Below are 16070 nucleotides of genomic sequence, written 5' to 3' on the forward strand. Positions count from 1 at the left end.
AGGGGGAGGGGACACACCCAGGACGGGACACCAGTCCGTCACAAGGCACCCCAAGCAGGACTCAAACCCCAGACCTGCCAGAGAGTAGGACCTGGCCAATCCCGCTGCACCACCATGCCTCCACACCCCTGCTTCACAGTCTGCAGTGCAGCTCATTTTGCAGATTCTCATCACGGTTACAGAAACCAAAAGTGCAATCAACTGCAGTAGAATGAAATTAAAACATACATAACACGGTGATGGCGAGTCAGAGTCAGCACATCACATATCCAACAAAATGACAGAATGTTTTATTATTATGATTACATTAAGCTGATGTTTAACACAATGTTAGATAAGGGTACAGGATACAATGGAGCGTGACATTTACAAAGATATAACGTCTAACATGAAATACTGTTTTACTGTCACAGCTGGTCCGATCCTGCTCTCTCTGAATGCCTTTTTCTGCTCTCCTTCTTTGGTTGATTTTGATGTTGATTCTAGATGGATTATTTTCACTGAATGTATTCAGCGAGCTTCAGAAGGTTCCTTGTATATTTCAGCGCTTCCCCAGCTTGACTTATTTAGTCATCGTGACGTTGGTCCCATTTCGTACACCATGCTTCCTAGTGATGACACCCACCCCCACCCTCTGGTACCTGTCTCTGCGACAGCATGGACTCAGTATACTGTCCAGAACCTCAGAAGCACACGTCAACCCGGCGTAGACGCAAGGGTTTTTGGCACCCTTAGGCAAGAATCCACTGGCACCCCTTTAGACTTCTATGTCTAAATTAATAAAGGTACAAATACATACATGAAAAAGTGTTTTAAATAGACATATACTGATTTTAAAGAAAGAAGAAAAAAATTTAATTTATAAATAAGCTTTTTTTTGTGTAATCATTTAAGGTAGCACACGTGTGAATGTCATGTATCCACAGAACACAAATTTCTAGTTCAACTGAAAACTAAACTTATTTTAAAGGCTGAAGTTTGATAAGAGAACAAGTAGATATATACAATTTACTGCACAGACCAACACTTTTAACTTTTTTTAATTTCCGTAGAAATTTTACCTACAAAGGTGGAACATTTCAAGACATTGGACGGTGATGCTCATATGATTTCACAAAGGTATATAAGGCAGCAGATCTTCTTAATAAACTATTTCTATGTTTTTATGAAAAGTTTTTTTTAATAATTTTTTTCCAAGATGTCAATTTATTTTTTGATTTTAGTAGCAAAATTTGGCCCATCCAATTTTGGGTGAAACCCCCAAAATTGGAGATGCCAAAAACCCTCTCAACCCTCTCCTACTACAATACCCAAGCTATGACATTGCTTAACCGATTTACACTGATTGAAACTATAGTACCTGTGAAATTATGTGATCATCTACTTTTTATCACCTGTAATATACAGGATCATGGCAGGTCTGCTTAGGGCCCAAGCATGGGGCAGCTCATAATAAGAACAATATCTCAACATATAGCTAATTAACCAAGAGGGCCTTTTAAATTTACTGCAGACAAAACTGCAAGTGAAAGTGAAGCATCAAAATAACTGACAATGAATCCAATTACATTTAGCAGACACTTTTTTTCCGACGCGATGCACAACTCGGTCTAGCAAAATGCATTCAGCAAAGAGCTTTTGAGACAGACACACAATTATCAAAGCACACCCTGTTTGCTAACACAAATTAATCAAAGGTGTTCCATCAGCATCGCTTCATGCATAGTGTTCATGATTGATCCTCAGAAACCTTCTTGTACGTTACATTACATTAGATTTACATTTATTCATTTAGCAGATGCTTTTCTCCAAAGGGACGTACATCTCAGAGAAAATACAATTAGTGCATCACATTAGGAGAAAGAGAGACTTAGTTGCAGACACGTGATTCTTAAGTAAACTTAGTTTCTTTCCACTTTATGCACCGATGTTCATCACACGAGTAGATGCATAAAACTCAGGATAGATGAATCCTGATCACCTTCCTACAATTTTTTTTTTTTTTTTTTTTTTTTTTAAAAGGTACACAAACATTTACATACAATACAGGAGCAGTGGCTGTGTAAAGGGTTAAGCTCAAAACCTTGTGTACTGGGATGTACCTGGTACCTGACCCTAAGGCTGAACTGGAGTGAAGAAGTGGCTCTGTGATTATTGTACTTTATGGTTCAAGGCTGATCGCCAGCGGTCACTCTCTATGAGGCGGTCTTTGCTCCATGTGACAGTGCGCTCTCTCTCTCTCTTGCTGCAGGGCTCAGCTGATTCCTACACTAGCAGGCCGTCGGACTCAGATGTATCACTGGAGGAGGAGCGGGAGGGTGGACGGCAGGAGCGTGAGCAGCAGGCTGCGTTGCAGCTGGAAAGAGCAAAGGTGAGAACTTGCTCTTCAAACTCAAATTCAAATTCTATTTGTCACATACACAACCATACTTAGTACGACGTGCAGTGAAATGCTTTTCCGACTGTCCCTGATACATACTAATAATAGCGATAATAAAAATCAGGAAATTCAAATAAAATAAAACAGACACTGGAAGCATACTACAGAAATATAAAGAATATGTAATGATAAAAATAGGATAAAATAAAATAAAGTAAGATAAAAATATAATGGTAAAATAAAAAATAAAAATATAATGATCTAGACATATAGTAAAACCATGCTCATGTGCTCAACCAGCTCTTGTGTCCTACACTCAGAGGGAGCTTCCTCCAGCTTAGTTCTTCCACACTCACCACCTACTCAGCCTTAGAGATCCCAGACCAGTCTCAGCTGGTGTGGAAAAGCGTGTCCATAGGTCATACCATTAGAGCAATGTTCCTGTACAGTGAGGCTGCAATGGGAATGTGGTGGAAGAAACAGAGGTGATGTTTGGATGTTCATTGCTCAGCATGTTTGGACCAATTTGTGCCAGCAGTGAGTTGCAGAAAGACAGCAACTGGGCAGGTCTTGCTTACAGCACTTGGATACTTTGTTCCTCCTGTGTCCTCCACAGGCCAAAGCAGTGGCCTTTGCTGTGAAGACCAACGTGTGTTACTGCGGTGCCCTCGACGAGGATGTTCCCGTAGCAGGAACCGCCATTTCTTTTGATACCAAGGACTTCTTGCACATTAAAGAGGTACATCATGCTGGACAGGTGTCCTCTCCTATCCTGTTTTCCATGCTTGGAAAACTCTTATGTCATCCTCGGGTTGTCATCTCATACTGGGATGGTGCACCTGGGAAGCGTCAGCTCCGACACGTTTCATGCAAAGCATTACATTATGCAAAGTTTGTCAGACTGGGATGTCCTAGATAACAATTCTTTGTGTGCTTACAACAAACTTACTCACTTTCATTAACTCTTGTCCCGGTCAAGGGCAACAGTCTGGATCCTATCCTGGAATCACTGGATGCAAGGGTGAGAGTGGTACACCCTGTCCACAATGTCAGTCCACTTCAGGGCTGCCCCAAACATACACACGGGCAATTTACCTCCACCAGGTCACCTCAACTGCGTGTCTTTGGACTATAGGAGGAAACCCACACAGACACGGGGAGAACATGTAAACTCCACACAGACCGTACTGGATTTGAACCCATGCCCAAAAAGCCTATGCACTGTGAGGCAACAGCATTGCCTGCTATGCCACTATGCTGCCCCTACAATAAAATTAGTTTCATTTTTGTTTTTTGTTTTGCTATGATATTAAGAGATTTTTTCCATTAAAGGCAATTTTAACATGTTGTATTAAAATGATTCTATGACTCCTGTATGAACTGATTTCATATCATTCTTGTTTTTTTGCTATGCCTCTGCTTGCATGCTTCAAAGTGGCTAATGTGCATTTGGGCTGAGGTTCAAATCTGGCTCAGCCTTTGTGGAGTTTGGATGTTCTCCTTGCGTTCGAAAGGCCTTCAAAAGCAATGGCAAACCACTCCCGTACCGTCCTTTACCATGAGAGAGTGGTCACCGTGAGTCAAATTCAATCTGACGGCATTGACCCTGTACCAACGCTCCTTGTGTTTGGAGGGATGCATACCGTATAGTGCTACGTTTCTTGTGTTTTTTTCTCGGTTACAGAAGTACAGCAATGACTGGTGGATCGGCCGGTTGGTGAAGGAGGGCTGCGAGATTGGCTTCATCCCCAGCCCCCTGAAGCTCGAGAACATCCGCATCCAGCAGGAGCAGAAAAGGGGGCGCTTTCAAGGGTCAGGCTTGGCGGCACAGTCTCTGACTGTTTCGATTATGAATTTTCTACAGCATGCCTTGGGTCTCCCATTTAGAGAAATAAATGAGGGACAGGTGTCCTAAAGAAATACGATTAAGATGCCAGTCTTCATAAGCTGTTCTCTAAGTTTCTTTGACTAGGAGTGGGATTGATCAGAAGAACGTTAACCACAGGGCAAGCCTAGGCTACGATACATATATGGAGCATCGTGTGCTGTCAGAAAATATACAGTATACTTACACGACAGATGTGCAAAACTGCAGTGCCACGGGATGGAGGACATTCTCGCTGTGTGGTATGAAACTGCCGCAACAGCAGCTGATTTTCATTCCGAACTAACAGCAGTCCTGCTAAACTAATTCCCACAGGTATGAAACCAGTGGAACTGCACAGTGAGTCTAGAAGTCAAACAATATTCTAGATGAAGTGTTTAAATGGAGGGGGCGTGGTGGCGCAGTGGGTTGGACCAGGTCCTGCTCTCCAGTGGGTCTGGGGTTCGAGTCCCGCTTGGGGTGCCTTGCGACGGACTGGCGTCCCGTCCTGGGTGTGTCCCCTCCCCCTCTGGCCTTATGCCCTGTGTTGCCGGGTAGGCTTCGTGACCCCGTATGGGACAAGCGGTTCAGAAAGTGTGTGTGTTCAGATGGAATTTCTGTCGACTTCCTCAGCTCAGCTCCGGGGTCTTAGTGCCGTGAATCAAGTATCATTCGTGCTGTAGAGTTTGCAGTTCTATCGGCGTATTTCAGTGTAATGTTCTTTTGTTTCTTCTGAGTTGTACGTTGCTTTGGAGCACTGGGATATTCTGCTAAATGAATAAATGTATATGTAAACATCAGCAATATGACAGCCCTACATTTAGGAACAAAGCTGCAGATGTTCTCTCTCTCGTACCGAGCAGCTCGCAGAGACCAGGCTGACAGACAGCCTCATTCTGCATCCCCTGGCAGGGGTGCTGATAACACGGTGTAAATAAGAAAGCACAATGAAGAACCATGGCCCAGAGCTCGACCGGGGCATTTGTCCTCATCTGCAGCTCCATGATCTTTTTTTTTTTTTTTTTACCCCACAAATAAAAGCACAATTCTACAAAATGTAAAAAAAAAAAAAAACCAGTGTAAATTATAGGTTATTTACCTTGAAGTGCAGACAACAACTGTGCGCATCAATTCGGAGGTGGAGGTATTATGTAGTGGTGCTGGATGATGGAGAGACAGCACGTCACTGATGTCTCAAAACTGGTAGATGTAGAAGGTGTAGAGTCATCTATAGCTCGTTCACAAGCTGTTTGCTTCGCCATTCTTTTGAGGAGAAAAACGCAAGGTGCTACTTTCTACTCACAATTGCTGTCTTTCAGAGCATTGAGTGACACGTTGGCGAGCACTTAGAACTGGTGTGCTTTATAGAAAAAGAAATACTAAACATTTCCCAAAGGCGGGTGTGGGGGGGGTTGCGGGTTTGGCCAGGACCTGCCCTGTGATGAATCTGGGGTTCGAGTGCTGCTTAGGGTGCCCTGCGATGGAGTGGCGTCCTGCCCGGGGTGTATCCCCTCCGGCCCTGTGCTGCCGGCCCAGGCTCTGGCTCGCTGCGACCCTGCTCGGGATTAGCAGCTTCACACATTATGTGTGTGTGTGTGTGTGTTCTCAAAACTGTTTATAACAGTGAAAAGTTGCTTGAAAGTGTGTTAAGTTGGGCTCCTGCTGTATATGAGACTAAGGAGAATAGGGCCGCAGTCTGTCACACATTATCTGTTACGTTGTACACACTAACAATGTACTCTGGTGTCTCTTACACCTTGCAGCAAGTCCAGTGGAAACTCCTCCTCCAGTCTAGGCGATATGGTTTCAGGCACATTCAGACCCAATCCTCCCTCTGCAGGTGAGTAGACTACAGAAAGTTAGGGTACTTGGGGGGGGGGACCTCAGGGGCGTGTCACTTTTATTAAAGCCTGGGTCCGAATCACAGTTCCACAACCAAATGGTAACTGCTTTTTGAATTCATCGGATTGCAGGATCGGCTTCTTATCAACATTGTTTCCTTTGTTTCTGAAAACGTGGAAACCTTTGCCTCTCAAAACAAAGAAGCCGATCCTGTAATCATAAACTGTTCCCTCAAAATACAGTACTGTGCAAAAGTTTTAGGAAATTGATTTGGGGAAAAAAGGCTGTAAAGTGAGAATGCTTCCAGAAATAATGCTCTTAATTAATAAACTTCCTACAAAGCTTAGTAACCATCCATCATCAACAAGCCCTTGTCCCGAGCGGGGTTTGGCCGGGTCCTGCTCTCTGGCGGGTCTGGGGGTCGAGTCCCGCTTGGGGTGCCTTCTGATGGACTGGCGTCCCGTCCTGGGTGTGTCCCTCCCCCTCCAGCCTTGCGCCCTGTGTTGTTGGGTTAGGCTCCGGCTCGCCCTGACCCTGCTTGGGATAAGTGGTTTCAGACTGTGTGTGTGTGTGTACTTTCTTTCTTTAACGACGTACAAAACCCTTACTGTAATACTGTAAATTTTTGCAAAAGAAATTCTTGGAAATCTAAAACATGCTCTTTCCCATTGACACTAATGCAGAAGACATTAAATAACCGTCTAAAACAAATATTTTTGTGCAGCATCTAAGCGCCCAAGACTTTTGCACAGTACTGTGTGTTTAAAAAAAATAAACTACGGTTTAGGTGTGTTTCTATGCATGCAGGGATAAGTGGACCCTGAACAACATTATGTCTGGCTCACTGCAGAGTCCTGGAGATGTAAGACGTGTTTAGGGGTCTGTCATTCATGTCATAACTTTTATGTTACAGCTGCCTTTTAACACATTTTTAATTCTCTTGCTCTTTATAGGAAAGCAAAAGCAGAAAGTGGTGAGTGCATGAAAACGTTTTTATTTGCATTCATAAATTGTACTGATCGCCACGGTACTGCTTCCAGTTTGCATTTAGCGAAGAAAACAGAGTGAATCTTCCTCAGATACTGATTCAACACTGCATGCACTAGAACCAAGAGTACAAACAAGTCGCATTTCTCGTAGAAGGGTGCTTTTGCTAGGACCAAACCCAACAAGCAGACAAATGTGATATTTAACTAGATTACAACAAATAAATTAAATCATCCATACCAAATATTTGCTAAAGTGAAACTTTGGAAATACTGGAATATCACTTATGCTATGTGCTTTTTCTGGCCAGGCTCATGGTGGTCTGGAGCCTATCCCATAATCACTAGATGCAAGGACAGCAGTCTGTCTCAGGGTACACACGCAATTTAGTATTACCAAGTCACATAAACTGCATGTTTTTTCTTACTGTGGGAGGAAGCCGACATAGACGCGGGGAGAAATTAGCAACCCCACACAGACTGAGCGGGATTTGAGCTTATGTCCAAGTAGCCCAGGTACTTTAAGGCAGCAGTCAGTGCTACCATACTGGAAGACAGATGTACAATAATTTCACACACACTGCAGCCTAACCCAGCAGCACAGGGTGCAAAGCTAGGTGGGGAGGAGACACACCCAGGACAGGATGTCAGTCCATTGCAGGGCACCCCAAGCGGGGCTCAAACCTCAGACCCACCAGACGGCAGGACCCGGTCAAACCCGCCGTGCCACCACGCCCCATACGCTCATTTCATTTTCTTTAAAAGCCAGGAAAGAAAACACAAACCACATGGACCAAAACAAATGCGAACGATTCAGCATTTCTATTGATGCTCCCATTTTGTTGCAACTAATGGAAATTACTCAAATAATTTGCTGTTTTACTTAAGCATAGCCATTGTAGAAGTGGGTACGTCATCCAAACTTTGCAAGTTTTATTTTTGGGTGTGACGTGGAATACAGGGTTAATCCTGTGATTATACTTATTATTGTGGATTTTTTAAATCCTTAAATTCTTCTTAAAAGTCATAGCCTATGCATTTCTTTAAATATTATGAATCCCACCTCCGACTATAACGCCCTTGATCAGGGTACCCCTAAACTGCACCTGTAAAAATTGTCCACCTGTGTAAATAGGTAAATAATTGTAACATGACATTATAAATTGTAGGGGGTGCAGTGGTGCAGCGGGTTTGGCCAAGGTTTGCTCTCCAGTGGGTCTGGAGTTCAAGCCCTGCTTGGGGTGCCTTGGGACAGATTGGCGTCCCATCCTGGGTGTGTCCCCTCCCCTTCTGGCCTTGCGCATGTGTTGCTGGGTTAGGCTCCGGTTTGCCGTGACCCAGCGTGGGACAAACTGTGTGCGTGCATTATAAATTATTAGAAGGAAAAGTATTATATGAATAATTCAATATCAAACTAGAATAATATCTCAGTGGGAAAACTACCCCTCAAAGTATTTACGGTTAGGGGTAAGAAACTGTGTAAAGGACTTGTGTGCAGAATCTAAAGCGAGATGCTTTAATTTGTCCAGTAGAATTGCCAACTTCCAATTTGTGAAATCATTGCTTTACATCAAAATAATGGATAAGCTCTATAAGAATAATATATTTATTGATTCTTTTCTCAAACGCAACCTACAATGTTAACAGCTATTTACCTATTTATACAGCTTGGCAATTTTACTTGGAACAATTAAGGATAAGTTCCTTCCTCAAGTGTAAATAGCAATAGGTGAGGCAGCAGTTTTGACCACTATGCTATCAGTTACTTAATAATAATAATAATAATAATAATAATAATAATAATATGTATCCCAGAAGCACAAGGATAAAGGACTACCATTATGAAATGTACAGTAGGTGATATTTTGTTACCATGCTTACTTTTCTGGTCTAAACTCCCTGTTTCGGCTGCAGACGGAACATATCCCACCCTATGATGTTGTGCCCTCCATGAGGCCTGTGGTTCTTGTTGGGCCCTCCCTGAAGGGGTATGAGGTAGGCTGTGTTTCCTAGACAATTGTCCCGATACCAGTACTCCTGCTGACACACTGCATGAGCCCATGTAAGCAGCAGTGCCTTGAAAAACCTTTGCTCTCCCTTTGTTGCCTGAAAAACTTCTCCCAGCCAGCTTTAAATGCAATTGGGAATGCTTATGACACATAGATGGAAAATTTGTTTGGAACTCAGATTTGATGATATTCAAATTGGATTGTTTGTTTCTCATTGCATCATGCCCGGTGTGACATATTTTCGATTTTGTGTTTGCTGTCTTTGTGCTCAACATGACCCAGCATGGTGTGAGAGCATGACTCCAATCAGACACCTGTCTTTAGGCACCCAGGTGTGATGCACTGATAAACAGGCTATGAACCCCCAAGAAAACATCTTTCTTGGCTATCTTGGTTCAGAGGATGGCAAACAAAAGCCCTGTGTCAGATCTACTGTTATAACAACCATCAGTTACCACACGTTGGTCACTAAAACAAGATCGAGATTTGAATTTAGAAGACTAATGAGGGACATCCAGGGGGCTGTAAACAGAATATGGCAAAAAAATCATTCAGGTTGTCATTTATTTCAGTACACAGACCATTTGTAGCATTTGAAACCAAGTTTATGTGTCAGTGTGCAAGCCAAATATTAAAGCATACATATAATACGTGTAAAGAGCTGAGAAACAGCTTTGGCCTTGTGGAGCCATCCATGGCAAAATGCAAACAGTGCCTACGGAAGGGGTTTAAAACTTCTCTGTGCTGCTCCTTGCAGTTGAGCTTGGTCACGATGGAAAAAATATTCAGATCCATTGTTATTGGTACAGTGTTGGGAAGAAAGCAACAATACAGTAAGTAGGGTCTAGACTACTAGACTACAACACTAGATCCAACTTGCGCAAATCTAAGAGGCGCTTATTAACCAACCATTTGATTTAACTTGAATAATCCTGAATTATGGCATTTTAGGAAGTGCATGAGTGTGGAGCCTGCTCTGCTTTCCTCCTTCCTCTTTTCTGAACTCCTTTCTCTGCCTTTCCCCTCGTCTCTGTCTCTCCCTCTCGTTCTGTCTCGTTTCGTTTCGCTCCCCTCTTGCTTGCTCCTCCTGGACTCCATGGCTAGGTGACAGACATGATGCAGAAAGCACTTTTTGACTTCCTGAAGCACAGGTTCGATGGCAGGTGAGGCACCAGCCCCCAGTTGTCATTGTGCACACCTCTTTTATTGTACTGTATGTATTATTAATGCGTCAGTACAACTGCACATTGAAGTCGTTTTGAGTGTAAGCACATTAGAAGCTGGATGGATTCACGGGTGTATCATTTTATGTTCAAAAGCTAGTATACGCATTTTTCCTTTATTGAATGCTAATAGCTATGTCTTTTCCCCTTGGTTTTATTTTTATAAATATGGAAGATTTCTTATTAAATATTTTTTCAAACAATATTTAAAGGGTCCCTGTAATCTGACAGAGGATTGACAATAAAGATGCTTTATACCATCTCTTAAAAATTTGCTAAAAGATTTATTACTTTGCCGATTGACCGTACATGTGGCATATTAGATTTCTAAAATTGTACATGTGTATTTTTTTGTAACAGGATATCTATCACGAGAGTCACGGCAGACATTTCTCTTGCCAAGCGGTCAGTCCTAAACAACCCCAGCAAGAGGGCCATCATTGAAAGATCCAACACTAGATCCAGCCTAGGTAAAGCTAAGAGGGGTTTATTAAACAACCGTTTGATTTAACTTGAATAATCCTGAGTTATGACAAGATAAACCTGATTATGCATCTTGAATAAACCCACTCAGTGAAAGAAATTTAGAGAGGTCAGGAAACATCCAGTTTTTTCGTGGTGTCTTCAATGCAGTTTTGTGTGTCTCATCACTGAAACCCTGTGGAACACAGATGGAAATGTAACACCTGTTCATCATGTCCGTATATAATCGTTGCCTGGTTAATGCCATGTACGGTTAAGGGTCACACAGTTTTGTGACTATGCCATTTTTGGATTATGTTCATTAATTCTCACTTTAGGGATCACACTCTTAAGTACAGGTGGTCCCCAATTTACGATGGAGTTACATTTCCACGAAACCCGTCATAAGTCGAAAATATCGTAAGTCGAAAATGCATTTAATACACTTAATACACACCTCTGCGTGACAGACTGGGAGATGCGGATCGCTGCCACAGCCCAGCATCGCGAGAGAGTATCGCACCATGTATTGTTTTCCCGAGAAAAAAACCTAAATTAAAAATTCAAATAATGGTTTCTAGTGAATGTCTATAGCCAGCTCACAATCGTAAAGTCAAAAAAAAATCGGAAGTCGAAACATTGTAAATCGAGGACAGCCTGTACTTTGTCAACAGTACTCATCTCTTGACTGAACCTGCGTGACCTATCTACCAATATTGGCCTCTGTACAGGTTTCACCGCTCGCACACGTGCATTGCTTACAGGCATATCGTGAACAAATATCGATATTCATTAATTATTCGCAAATACGAAGTTAAACATACATTATAATTGTAAGAAGAAGGGGCCAACACAGTCATGAGGGTTGCTAGAGAGGGGGGGTTTATTGGTGGTAGGGACAGCAGACAGAAAGGGCAGGGGGAAATGGGGGTGCGGGGAACTGGTGTCTTGTGGGGGTACTTGGAGGCGGGGGTTGTGGTCGGGGTCGATGTTAGGGCCGGGGTCGTGCTTTCTTTCTCTCACGTCCCGGGGTCGTCTCCGGCGTCTGCTCCTCAGTCACTTTCTATCCCTCACTGGTCGAGCCGGGGGAAGAAATAGAGGCATTGATTACGTTCCGCTGCTGTTGTTCCATCCCCGGCTCCTCCCTCCCTTCCGACCGGCCCGGCGTGCTACAATAATGTATACTGAAACTGAAATACAGAAGGCAAGGATTCCCAGTTTTCTCTAATTTTGGTGGGGGGAATAAAAATACTGTGAAATTTACTGTAAAATAAATATACACACATACAGTATATTCTATCATTGATATTTTATGGTAAAGTGTACTATGTATGTTCTGCATCATATGATATCATGGACAAAGATTGTGAATTATTATACATTGTTTGAAAATAGAAGGGGGTGCGGTGGCGCAGTGGGTTGGACCGCAGTCCTGCTCTCCGGTGGGTCTGGGGTTCGAGTCCCGCTTGGGGTGCCTTGCGACGGACTGGCGTCCCGTCCTGGGTGTGTCCCCTCCCCCTCCGGCCTTACGCCCTGTGTTGCCGGGTAGGCTCCGGTTCCCCGTGACCCCGTATGGGACAAGCGGTTCTGAAAATGTGTGTGTGTGTGTTTGAAAATACTGGCACGTAGGGTTGAACAGGTTCAGGTTGCGATGGGGCTTGAGGCAGTACGGTGTGGACTTATGGAGTGTTTTTATTAAAAACACAAAACAAATAGTGGCACAAACACACATAAAAACACAGAACAGCAGCTTTTTGCCACAACCGCATCAACGCCAGTCCGAGCCGTGCGGTGCAAAGACTCCTGTCCTCCATCAGCCACTAAGCACTGTGGCCACACCTGACCCTTGTCTCTTATCAGGGGAGACCCATAATCCAGGCGGGGGGTGCATGGCCACGCTCCTGAGTACCACAAGCATCTTTGGTGTTTTAATTATTTTCGCAGCCCTGGTGCTTTTGTTTAATGTTCAACTGTTTAATTAAGACAGCACCAGCCATAGGACCTTAAAACACAGCATGTGTCTCATCCAATCACACAGTTAGCGCACAGGTGTGTTTACCAGGTGAGCTTTGGTCCATAACCCTAACCCTAACTGGGCAATGACTAGTCTCGCCGGAAACCTTGACATCAAAGTGTAATCTCTTTTATACAAACCGCTTTACTGGCTTACTTGGCATATTTTTCTACACTTCGTTGAACCCATGTTAACAGATGTATGTTTTAGCGTTGCAGTAAAACTGAAAATCTACTCTATTTTTGTTTTTTCCCGCAGCGGAAGTCCAGAGTGAGATTGAGAGAATTTTTGAGCTGGCCAGATCCTTACAGTTAGTTGTACTGGATGCTGACACCATCAACCATCCAGCGCAGTTAATAAAGACGTCACTAGCACCAATTATTGTTCATGTTAAAGTGTCCTCTCCAAAGGTACTGGCAGAATACCTCCTAATAATACATTTGTAGTGTTATTTTTAATATTTGGTTTGTGGTTTAAAAAAATGATTTCCAGGTCATTTCTGATTTTTTTTCCCCAAACTTTTGTCTCTCTACATTTCTGTGGTTGTCACATGTTAGCTTTGAACTTTAATGACTTACCCATGTCTTACTTTGAGCTGTCTTTTGTGTATACATGTCAACATTCTCTAGAAAGAAAAATTAAGTAAATGGAGTTGGTCATAGTGCCTCATCTACCCTACAGGTCCTTCAGAGGCTGATCAAATCTCGGGGTAAATCCCAGAGCAAACACCTCAACGTACAGCTGGTGGCAGCAGATAAACTGGCACAGTGCCCACCGGTGGGTACCCAAGTTGCAGGACTCTATGCTTAGTTACAGTCCACTCTGCCAGTACGACACCCCTTGCTCACCTTTCCGTGTTCCCACATGCCTCCCTAGGAGATGTTTGATATTATTCTGGACGAGAACCAACTGGAAGATGCTTGCGAACACCTGGCCGAGTACCTGGAGGCGTACTGGCGTTCCACCCACACCTCTAGTAGCACTCCGCTGAACCCCCTGCTTGGTCGGAACCTGGGATCCACAGCACTCACTCCATATCCTACTGCAATCTCTGGACTACAGGTGAGAAAATAGATAGATAGATAGATCTCTTATTCATCTTTGATTGTACAGATAAATAAAGTGGAGTGCATGCAGGTCTAGCTACATGTTTTTGTAAAGCTGACCCTAAGCTCTTGTGATGTAGTAAAACATAGTAAAAACCAATTCTGTGACCACCAGGGCCAAAGGCTGAGACAAAACAACCACACGGCAGATCACTCTTCTGCTGAACGGTGCAACTTGGTGACCTCAGACGAGAATTACCACAACGAGCGGGCGTATAACAGCCACAACCGGCTGTCCTCGGGCTCCCAGCAGGGCCGGGACCACTACCCCCTGGTGGAGGAGGAGTACCACGACCCGTACCAGGACACGTACAAGCCACATCGTAACCGCGGCTCTCCTGGTGGCTACAGCCATGATTCGCGTCACAGGCTCTGAAAAGGCCCCTGAGAACCATGGTGACATTCCCTCTCTTTGGCCAAGTGTGACCAAGCCTTCATGGCTCCAGTTCATGTGTGTCCATCTGTCTGTAAGTGTGACACTGCCTACCCCCTGGCACCGGTTCGAACCGAGCACCGTTGTATTTATGCTGTCACACGAGTATGTAGCAGATCCGGCTCCTTGGGCACGTTCACGGGCCATTTGCAAGCATTTCTAAAACACCCTGCCCCCTACCCATCCCGAACCAGTGGCAGCGTGCAGAAGCAGTGCGCACAGCAGAGCTCAGCATTCAACCTGCCATGTTTACAGCAGAAATGGAGACCTGTAACACACCTGTAACATCCTTTGTTTCGTTGGACTGTCCTTGCCAGTCCACAGGGTCCAGTGTTCATAGCGACATTTGGGATGCGCGTAAGATCAGGGTGAGGAGACACACTTCCCCTACTGAGGTGTGGGTCCCACACGAGTGGCTTTTTCCAGACGGAAGGCCTAGCGAGCGCTGTGAGGACCACACTGCTGTGGTCCCCAGATGAGACACCGCTCCCATGTACCACATCATGCAGACACAAGGACTTCTGGGCTGTAGGGAACTCCTCCGTGTTTACCGATTCTTACTGAGGTTCGATATCATTCTGCCTTTCTGTGTTTACAGTGCTCAGACCTACCCTGGATGTATCGCCTGCTTGGCTCTAGTTGCAAAGGTACGGGACGGCGGCTCTCTGCGCTTAGGGTCCATCGCTGTTCACTGCTGAGAAGGCTATTTCCAGCTGGATGTCACTTGAGTCATATTCTGTTCTGTCCATTATTTCCCCAGTTTTAACACCTCTGTTTTCATGAATTATGCCAGCATTTGACAATATATAGAGACTGCTACATTTCAGTCTGATTCTGTTAAAAGAAAAGGTGAACTTGGATGTTGGCCTGTTAAAAAGTAGCATGCTAACAAAACTGACTTTTGTTGGCTTCTGTGGAAAGATGGGTCAGATCCTACTAATTATTGAGATTTATTGTTAAGTTATAATTTTTTTGCACAATGGTTACTTAGAGAAATATGCATAGTATACTGCTTTATTTTTTATTTATTTGCACATCTCGCTGTGTTACATGTGTTAGTATTAAATGTAGTTCATGTTAAGAGTTTGGCTCAAAATAGGAGCTAGACCCCTAAATAATATTTAAAGCATTTAAATAACAATGTAAAGATACTTCATTTGAGACATTTAAGTATAAAATTAAATAAACAAAAGTAATACCTTTTATAACATGTTCGTCTCCTATAACTGCTGTTCCTGGCTTGATTAACTAGCTTTTATAAAGTTTTAAACCAGGAGTTAATGATATAAGAACAAATGGCTAAATTTAACAAGTGCGTCATTGCCCAAAATACCAAGGGTGCTAAACAGAAAGCACCGAGTTCAGGTGTGCTTTCTGCAGTCAACTGTATGGAAATTTTTAAAAATTCTGTTTTAAACGAGTTGACTCTAGAAGAGCGGGAAACAGTGCCGTTCCACATGGCGTTTGTTTTCCGAGATTTTTTTGAAAGCCAAGGTGATTCCCGTGCGTCGCGTTTAGTTGAGTAGAACCTGCTGCTTTCTAAAGGACGGGGGCTCGCAGAACCATTGCAGCCTGTTGGTTGCCCTTTTAGCGAAATACTTGGTTTGTCAGGGATCCACTTCAGTAGTTCTTGTTCAAGTCAGAATTTGTCATCAGTAGCTTTGTTACCTTTACATAGATTGATGTGACTTGCTCTTTTGTATAATGCCTTTACTTACAGTATCAATTGGTTTATTACCACGATTGATACA

The 16070-nt window shown here is 43.6% G+C and overlaps 1 protein-coding gene across 3 annotated transcripts in view; it reads left to right on the top strand.

Moving 5' to 3' along the window:
• The window catches only part of LOC108936607 (voltage-dependent L-type calcium channel subunit beta-4-like), a 31418-nt gene extending 16311 nt beyond the window's left edge, over positions 1-15107 (top strand). For 2 of the 3 annotated variants that reach the window (XM_018756098.2, XM_018756097.2), the window contains 12 exons: positions 2252-2371; positions 2997-3119; positions 4065-4192; positions 6008-6084; positions 7040-7059; positions 8987-9067; positions 10186-10244; positions 10665-10774; positions 13039-13190; positions 13462-13557; positions 13657-13842; positions 14002-15107. In XM_018756098.2, the coding sequence (XP_018611614.1) occupies positions 2252-2371; positions 2997-3119; positions 4065-4192; positions 6008-6084; positions 7040-7059; positions 8987-9067; positions 10186-10244; positions 10665-10774; positions 13039-13190; positions 13462-13557; positions 13657-13842; positions 14002-14262 (1413 nt within the window). In that variant the 3' untranslated portion in view covers positions 14263-15107. The remainder of the gene's footprint in view (positions 1-2251; positions 2372-2996; positions 3120-4064; positions 4193-6007; positions 6085-7039; positions 7060-8986; positions 9068-10185; positions 10245-10664; positions 10775-13038; positions 13191-13461; positions 13558-13656; positions 13843-14001) is intronic. The other variant, XR_001966294.2, reaches the window with a different exon arrangement.
• The last annotated feature ends 963 nt before the right edge of the window (positions 15108-16070 follow it).

Source organism: Scleropages formosus, chromosome 24 (assembly GCF_900964775.1).
Source record: "Scleropages formosus chromosome 24, fSclFor1.1, whole genome shotgun sequence".
Classification (NCBI taxonomy): Eukaryota; Metazoa; Chordata; class Actinopteri; order Osteoglossiformes; family Osteoglossidae; genus Scleropages; species Scleropages formosus.